At 41.4% G+C, this 9081-nt stretch overlaps 2 protein-coding genes and 1 pseudogene across 3 annotated transcripts in view; 1 reads left to right on the top strand and 2 right to left on the bottom strand.

Annotated features, from left to right (window-relative positions):
* LOC108310976 overlaps positions 1–531 on the bottom strand; it is a 12522-nt pseudogene extending 11991 nt beyond the window's left edge.
* The window catches only part of HAT1 (histone acetyltransferase 1), a 74145-nt gene extending 70143 nt beyond the window's left edge, over positions 1–4002 (bottom strand). Inside the window, exons 1-2 of the mRNA XM_017538217.2 lie at positions 3911–4002; positions 443–547 (exon numbers count right to left, since the gene is read on the bottom strand). Of these exons, the coding sequence (XP_017393706.1) occupies positions 443–547; positions 3911–3917 (112 nt within the window). The 5' untranslated portion in view covers positions 3918–4002. The remainder of the gene's footprint in view (positions 1–442; positions 548–3910) is intronic.
* Positions 1–9081, top strand: part of SLC25A12 (solute carrier family 25 member 12) — a 229436-nt gene that overhangs the window by 88741 nt on the left and 131614 nt on the right. Inside the window, exon 1 of one of the 2 annotated variants that reach the window (XM_037741895.1) lies at positions 4351–4373. The exons of the other annotated variant lie outside the window; for it this stretch is intronic. The gene's annotated coding sequence lies outside the window, so the exon portion shown is untranslated. Of the gene's footprint in view, positions 1–4350; positions 4374–9081 lie in introns of those variants that run through there. 2 annotated transcript variants of the gene reach the window in all.

The raw sequence follows: 9081 nt of genomic DNA, 5'->3' as shown, positions 1-9081 counted from the left end.
AAAAAAAAAAAAAAAGGAGGGGAAAGGAGGAAAGGAAAGAAGAGAAGGAAAGAAAATAAAAAACACAAAAAAGAAATGAGAAAAGAAAATTGCCAAACTGTTTTCCAAAGTAGTTATATCACTTTACATTTCCACCAGCAATAGACAAGTGCTTTTTTTCCCCACATCCTCACCAATATTTCCTATTGTTTATTATTTTTATAGGCCAAAGGGTAAGTAAGGGTAAATATTTTCAAGATGAAATTATATATACTTATCACATTTTGCCCCACTGTCTTTCCTGTACATAAAATTGTCACCTTCCAAATATCCACGCCTTCTGTGACCTAAATTAAGACTGAATAAAAATCTGAGTATGTTCAATAAATGCAGAAAACTATACATTTCCATAAATAACTATACACAGTATGTACATGATATCACTTAGAAATGACATACATACCTAATTTTAGTTCAATTGCTGTGTTGGTGTTACATTTGTACTCTGCCAGTTTCTTCTCCACTGCACTCTTATATTCTACCAAAAATTTCTCCATAGCACCAAATCCTAAGAGAAAAGGTTTTTAAAAGGTTAGGTTGGAAGTGATTTAAATCATCAAACCTGCAACAAGCTTCTTACTAGAAATGGAATAAGGGTGATTTAAAACCTGCTGATAGATCATAAAAGCACAAGCCATTCTCCATATACTCTTAAATAAATGTATTAAATAAGAATGCCAGCCCAACACAGTGGCTCATGCCTATAATCCCAACACTTTGGGAGGCCGAGGTGGGCGGATCATGAGGCCAGGAGTTCAAGACCAGCCTGGCCAAGACGGTGAAACCCCAACTCTACTAAATACAAAAATTAGCCGGGCATGGTAGTGGGCACCAGTAATCCCAGCTACTTGGGAGGCTGAGGCAGGAGAATTGCTTGAACCCTGGAGGCAGAGGTTACAGTGAGCCGAGATCACACCACTGCACTCTAGCTTGGGTGACAGAGACTCTGTCTCAAAAAAAAAAAGAATGCCTCATTACAAAACAGAAAAAGAAATCACTTTTGACATACAGGAATATAAAATAGGCATACTTTACATAAATGAATAAACCTGAAAATTAACATGATAGACTACAGGCATTTCTGAACATTTATTAATACAAATTACCTGCTAGGATTTATACCTAAATCGTCTTTTTCATTATAAGATGTAAAAAGCAAAATGAGAATGTCCTCTGATAATTATGACAGAATTTCATCTTAAATATTGGAAAAAGTCTACCGGAGTGTTTCAGATAAAAAAAACTAATGATGTATGGAATGTCTCAAGAAGAATACACACAAATACCTGGTAACCACAGTTACTCTGGGTAAAAAAGATGGAAGAGGAACAGGGGTACAAAGAAAACATCTTTCCATTGTATTAAATTTCTTAAAAATCATGTGTGCCGCCGGGTGCGGTGGCTCACGCCTGTAATCCCAGCACTTTGGGAGGCCGAGGCGGGTGGGTCACGAGGTCAAGAGATCGAGACCATCCTGGTCAACATGGTGAAACCCCGTCTCTACTAAAGATACAAAAAATCAGCTGGGCATGGTGGCGCATGCCTGTAATCCCAGCTACTCAGGAGGCTGAGGCAGGAGAATTGCCTGAACCCAGGAGGCGGAGGTTGCGGTGAGTCGAGATCACGCCATTGCACTCCAGCCTGGGTTAACAAGAGCGAAACTCTGTCTCAAAAAAAAAAAAAAAAAAAAATCATGTGTGCCTAAAGTCATAAACTGTGAGCCACTGGTACAATCAAACAGTTTTACTACAAAGTGGCTACCCATCTATATATATAATAAATAATACTGGAAGATATCACTATCAAGAGAAACTTTAAAGATGACAAATCTCCTGACAAAACGAACATAAAGATTAGTAAAAACGGGCCGGGCAGAGTGGCTCACACCTGTAATCTCAGCACTCTGGGGGGCCGAGATGGGAGATCATGAGGTCAAGAGATCAAGACCATCCTGGCCAACATGGTGAAACCCCATCTCTATTGAAAATACAAAAATTAGCTGGGCGTGGTGGTGCGCACCTGTAGTCCCAGCTACCCGGGAGACTAAGGCAGGAGAATTGCTTGAATATGGGAGGCAAAGGTTGTAGTGAGCTGAGATGGTGCCACTGCACTCCAGCCTGGGCAACAGAGTCAGACTACTCCGTCCCCCCCAAAAAATAAAAAGATTAATAAAAATTCAGGTAGAGAAAAGCCATAGGCAAAAAGTAAAAAGGAGTACAATAATGTGCTATGAACTTCAAAAAGTGGTTAAAACACACATACACAGAAAATGAGAAAGACTCAAAGAGTACAGATTAATAGTTTAGAGTAAGAATTTCTGGATTCAAATCCAGGCTTCACCATTATTAGCTAAGTGAACTCGAGCACATTGCTTCACCCCTCTGACCCTAATCTATAAAACTGAGACTATAAAATTTACTTCGAGGAATTTAAGCAACAAAATTTAACCTGCAAAATCATATATTAGCTTAATCTGCACAATTCTCTAAGTAGGTATTATATCAACCTTATTTTATATTCAAAAGTTCTGGCTTAAGAGGAGTAGAATTGAAGAGCATCCAACTACTAAATGACGGGGCCAAAATTCGAATTTAGATGTAATTCTTAGAGTATGTCCTCCCTCTTTTCTGGTACTTCAAGATTCTACAATCTCCATCTGGTAGAAAAGTCCTCTTTTAAACATTTGTAGAGCTCACACAACAGCTTGTCTAAACATATCCATAAAAATTGAAAGGTTAATAATGAAGAGAGACTACGAGGAATACCCTGTTAAGAGATGATAAAAGAAACAGAGGTCATCAAAGTGGCTCAAGCCTGTAATTCCAACACTTTGGGAGGCTGAAGTGAGAGGAAATGGCTTAAGGCCAAGAGTTCCAGACCAGCCTGAGGCAACACAGCAAGACCCTGACTCTAAAAGGTTAAAAAAGAATGGTTTTGGGATTTTTTTTAGCAGAATGTTGTGGCCCATGCCTGTAGTCCTAACTAGAGGATCGCTTGAGCCTAGGAGTTCAAGGCTGCAGTGAACTATGATCACTGTACTCCAGCCTGGACGACAGAGTGAGACAACCTCAGAAAAAGAAACTGTCCGTAACTTTGAAATCGATAAAAGAATATAATCACACCAAAAGTCTTAATACACATACAAAATAATAGCAATTATAACATTTTAACATTTAGTATAACTGTTACTAAATGTTGTAAGTTGAAGGGACTCTAGAATGTACACAAGGGAACTGTATTACAGTAGTCCAACCCTAAAAGAGAAGTTTAGACAAGGGAGGAGTTCAGGAACAACGTCTTTCTCCAAGGGCATCTAAATAAAATCCTGGGAATACTAAAGTGTGCGAGATGAAGGAGACGATTACGAAGTCAGTGGAGGTCCAAGTTGGGAGCGCTAGAGCAGGGCAAGGCAGCAATGCGCTAGCTCAGAAGTTGACTGTAGTGGAAGGTAGAGGGAGACCTGGAAGAGAAGGAGGATCTGAGCATTAAAATCAGCTGGCGGGAACAGGACCAGATGTAGAAGAGCTGAAGCAAGCAGTAGTGAACAAAAGGAATGGGAAAAGAAACAGGCCCCACGGCAGGTGGCATTTTACAAGCCCAAATCGTGACGCTTTCCCCCGGCCTCTTCGGTCCTCGGTAGGGGCCGGGTTGCTAGCAGAAGGCGCGGAACCCTAAGCAGTTGGGGGCGGGGACGCGGAGCGCGGCCGACTGGGAGCTGGGCTGAGAGTTCCGCGCTTCCGGTCCCAAGCAGGCCTTCTGGAACCCAGGCTACAGCCCGAAAGTTCCAGGCGGGCACTGTCACCACCGTCTCGGCGTTCTATTCCAGATCTTCCCGCCTCCACCCCTTGGTAAACTTTTCCCGGGAACTTACCCGCCATTTCCGAGCTACGAGCACCCGCGGCTGAAGAAGGACGAATCAACCCGCGCGCTCCCGGACCGGAAGTGACCGCACAGTCTGACACATTTCCCCCGCCCACTCCCAGCGCGACGTTAGCCAATGAAAGGAGGCTTGTCCAGTAGCGCGACGGCGGAAGCGCCTCAGGAGGCGGGGCTAACGCCGAGAAGTCTGCGCGGGCCGTTGCTTAGCCACCGCGAATGCCGTCAGTTGCTTTGCCGGCCTGAAGTGGAGGAGGAGGCCGCAAATGGGAGCTTCGCTGTTGAGATGCTCTCAGGCCCTAGGAAAGTTTCTCTGGGATTGATTTGAACAATACAGACGCTTTACGCCTGTTTTCTATACCCGTCCCTGCGATGTTTTGGAGACTGGCTGAAAATCTTTCCTCTTGGCCTGCACAGTGCATCCAAACACCTGAGCCCTGTGGGCAATTTTACCCTAGGTAAGATTTTACCTAGGTAAAATGCAGGGGTTGAGTTTCAGTTGTGGGAGAAATTTTCACTTATTTTCCTAATTTGTTTCTGGTTTTGCTGTAAACTTTAACATATTTTTTCCTTTCTCCCCTGTTTTTAACAGTATACAGTGTGATATTTAGGTACTCTGCTTTCACTCTTCTGGTTACTAAGCAACCGTTTAGCGCACAAAAGTCGTTACCTGACAAATACCTCAAGGGGCCTGATGTAGTCTTGCATGCCACATGTCCTAGTGGTTTGAGTCACATCACAGGTGTTACCTGATTTTAGCCATAGGCTTTGTTAGTACTTAGTAGCTGTTGGAACTCTTTCACCCAGGGGATAAACCACTATTTAGGTATCCACAAATATTCCCACAATTTTATCTATTCACCAGAAGTCCTTATCTCAACAAATATTAACAGGTTTTATAGTGATGCATGCTAAAACTGAAATGGACCCTTGGCGGCCTTGCGCAGTGGCTCACACCTTGTAATCCCAGCCTATGGGAGGCGGAGGAGGGCGGATCACAAGGTTAGGAGTTGGAGACCAGCTTGGCCAGCATGGTGAAACTCAGTCTCTACAAAAATTAGCCAGGCATGGTGGTGCGCGCCTGTAATCTCAGCTACTCGGGAAGCTGAGGCAGGAGAATCAATTGAACCTGGGAGGCGGAGGTTGCAGTGAGCCAAGATCGTGCCATTGCACTCCAGCCTGGGAAATAGAGTGAGACTCCGTCTAAAAAAAAAAAAAAAAAAATGGACCCTTGGGATGATGGTGTAGAACTAACATGCCCTGTCATTTTAGAGATGAGGAAATCAAAGCCCAGAAAAGATAAACTGCCCAAGTTCACTCTCTTAGTATGCAGCCTAGGCAGAGTGCAGTTCATCAGATACTCAGCTCAGTATTTATTTGCTCGACTGCATAGAGATGGCCTTCTTGAAGATATAGATCAGAAAAAGTTCTGAAAATGCCCAGATCCTTTTTCTCCAAGCCTAATGATACACATGAAGTTACAGTCATATGTTAAGACAGAAAACTGAAATCAATACTACTAATGACATTATGGATCAAAAAAGGAAAACAGTCTTTTTCTTTAATAATCATTTTTGGCCAAGCGTGGTCAGGGTCACACTTGTAATTTCAGCACTTTGGGAGGCCAAGGCAGGTGGATCACCTGAGGTCAGGAGTTTGAGACCAGCCTGGCCAACATGGTGAAACCTGACTCTACTAAAAATATAAAAATTCGCCAGGCATGATGGCACACACCTGTAATCTCAACTACTTGGGAGGCTGAGGCGGGAGAATTGCTTGAACCCAGGTGGTGGGGATTGCAGTGAGCTGAGACAGCGCCACTGTACTCCAGCCTGCATGAGAGTGAGACTCCGTCTCAAAAAAAAAAAAAAACTTTTCTTTCAAAATAGCAAGACTCATTATTTCTTTCCTTATCTATGGGTCAGTCAATTGCTGACCAGCAATTATGATCTTTATAAGTAAGAAATCAAGAAGAATTTATGTCTTAACTGTAGTATATCAGAAACAGATTATTAGTCCTGTGATATTACAGTTAGTTGTAGGGAAAAAATATAATGAAACTTACTGATAAGAATTGAGGTTACAGTTTTACATCCTTGTCTTAGAAATGTTTGCTTTTTTTTTTTTTTAGACAAGGTTTCACCCTCACCCAGGCTGGATTGCAGTGATGCAATCATAGTTCACTATAGCCTCCAGCCTCCAACTGCTGGGCTCGAAGGATCCCTCTGCCTCTCAGCCTCCCATAGAGCCAGGACTACAAATGTGCACTACCATGCCCAGCTAATTTTTTGTTTTTTGTAGAAACGGAGTCTCACTATGTTGCCCAGGCTGGTCCCAAACTCCTGGCCTCAAGCAATCCTCTCACCTTGGCCTCCCAGAATGCTGGGATTACAGGTGTCAGCCACCATATCCATCCTCATATTTTTTTTTCAGTGTTACAGAATAGATGTTTGGTACAATTTACCTAAAAGATAAAACAATGACTTATTTTGGAAAGGTAATAGTAAAATTAGCAAAAAGGAAAAAGCATTCTCTTTTTTTGTAGGGATTTCTTTCCTTTTTTAGCTTACATTTTACTTTGTTTTAAAGGGAATTTAAAAAAGCGATTATTCAATCATGGAATAAAAGTTCTACAAAAGGCATATGCTGTCCTCATATATATGGAAGAGACAACACAGTCTTGTGGAAAATTTAGTGCCCTACCAGTCCCAGTTCTACTATTTCATGCTTGTTCAACCTTGTTTCATCTATTAAGTGGAGATAATAGTACTGCCCAGTCACCATACTGGGTTGTTGTAAAAATCAAATGGAGGCTGGGCACGGTGGTTCACGCCTGTAATCCCAGCACTTTGGGAGGCCGAGGCGGGCGAATCATGAGGTCAAAAGATCGAGACAATCCTGGCCAACATCGTGAAAACCCATCTCTACTAAAAAAATACAAAAATTAGCTGGGCGTGGTGGCACATGCCTGTAGTCCCAGCTACTCGGGAGGCTGAGGCAGGAGAATTGCTTGAACCAGGGAGCTGAAGGTTGCAGTGAGCCAAGATCGTGCCACTGCACTGCAGCCTGGCGACAGAATGAGACTCTGTCTCAAAAAGAAAAAATGTAAGAAAAAAGAAACACCAAATGGAATAATATTTGTGAACGAGCTTTGTAAACTCTAAAATTCTATGTTGGTATGAAGTGGTATTACTATAATAACATTTATTCTAGCAAGGGAGGTTTGGAGAAGTATTTTCTTCAGAGTAAAGGGCCGTATTACACTATTAGGAATGAACTAGCAACCACATGTTAGGACAGGCTCAAGTTCATATAGATTGATAAATTTCACTATCTTGCTTTGAAACCTCCAGAATGGATTAAAATTTGGCATTAAAATATGGTCATCAGAAAATGGATGCAGAAAATCTAAGACCTAAAAGAAAAATGCATGTATGTAATGGGTCTTCACTTCAAAATACATACCTTTACATAGACAAGTAACAGTAGTTAGTAGTTAGCTCATTTTTTTAGCTCCTAGTGCTAATGACAGTAAAGTTATGAGTCTGAGTTCCCAGAGCAATTATCCGGAAACTATTATCCAGCTAGATGACTTTCAAATGGGATATAAGAAAGAAACTAGGCTGGGTGTGGTGGCTCATGCCTGTAATCTCAGCATTTTGGGAGGCCGAGGTGGGCAGATCACATGAAATCGGGAGTTCCAGACCAGCCTGGCCAACATGGTAAAACCCCGTCTCTACTGAAAATATAAAAATTAGCTAGGCATGGTGACACATGCCTGTAAATCCAGCTACTCAGGAGGCTGAAGCAGGAGAATTGCTTGAGCCCAGGAGACAGAGGTTGCAGTGAACTGGGATCACTCTATTGCACTCCAGCCTGGACAACAGAGCGAGACTCTGTCTCAAGAACAAAAAGAAAGAAAGAAAATAAAATTGGACCAACTCATGTTGAAAACTACTATAAGAGGAATATTCTAAAGACATAAAAATTACCAACAGCTTTTATTTTCTAACTCTAATACACTACCCATGGGTGTATAAATTAGTACTTTTTGAGGGACAATTAGAAAATTTTAACAAATTTTTACAAATGTAACAAAATTTTCAATTCGTATATCCTTTGAGGCAACAACAGTTCCACTTTTAAGCATTTGTACTGCAAATCTATTTCATAGGAATGCAAAGATATACTGAAACATGTTCAATGCAGCATTATTTTCACTGGCAAGTTGGAAATAGCCTAAACTTCCAGCACAAGGGGCTAGCTAATATGTTCTATCTCCTATACAATAGTTTAAAAAATAAATTACAGAAGAATATAATATTTCATTTATATAAAAATATATTTTGTTATAAACAGAAAACATCTGAAAACATACCTCAGGAGATTAACCGTAGTTGCCTTTAGGGGGAATTTGGAGATGAGGATTAATGGAGTGTTTGTTTTTGTTTTTGTTTTGGAGATGGAGTCTGGCTCTGTCACTCAGGCTGGAGTGCAATGGTGTGATCTTTGCTCACTGCAGCCTTGATATCCCAGATTCAAGCAATTCTCGTGCCTCAGCCTGCCAAGTAGCTGGGACCACAGGCACCCGCCACCATGCCCAGCTAATTTTTGTATTTTTAGTAGAAACGGGTTTTCACCATGTTGATCAGGCTGATCTCGAGCTCCTGACCTCAAGTGATCCAGCTGCCTTGGCCTCCCAAAGTGCTGGGATTGTAGGAGTGAGCCATGGCACCCAGTCTAATGAGGTTCTTTTTCTTTTTTAATACCATTTGTCTCTTTTAATGATGATGTATTGGTTTCTTTCACAATTAGAAACTTATTCATCTTTTTGGAGGTTTTTAGATAACGGTTGCTAACTCTTTACCCTCTTCTCTACATTATACATGTTATGGTAAACAGGGAAGCAGTTTAATCAAAAGTAGGAACAATTAGTTGAAAACTAATATTTTTCATTAGGCACATGCTGATGACCTCTCTTCTTAGGCTCCCTCTCAGGTTTCTTTATCCCCTTCCTTCCCTGCCTGATCCTTAAGGACAGTCCCTATATAAATGGAATTATCTATATACCCTGAGATACTGGGTTATATTCTCATTTACTGAATCTTATCTAAAAATCTGAATGTGACTTTTTTTTTTTTTTTTTTTAGACGGAGTTTCGCTCTT

Source organism: Cebus imitator, unplaced genomic scaffold (assembly GCF_001604975.1).
Source record: "Cebus imitator isolate Cc_AM_T3 unplaced genomic scaffold, Cebus_imitator-1.0 Scaffold110, whole genome shotgun sequence".
NCBI lineage: Eukaryota > Metazoa > Chordata > Mammalia > Primates > Cebidae > Cebus > Cebus imitator.
This window is presented reverse-complemented; position numbering and strand designations above follow the sequence as displayed.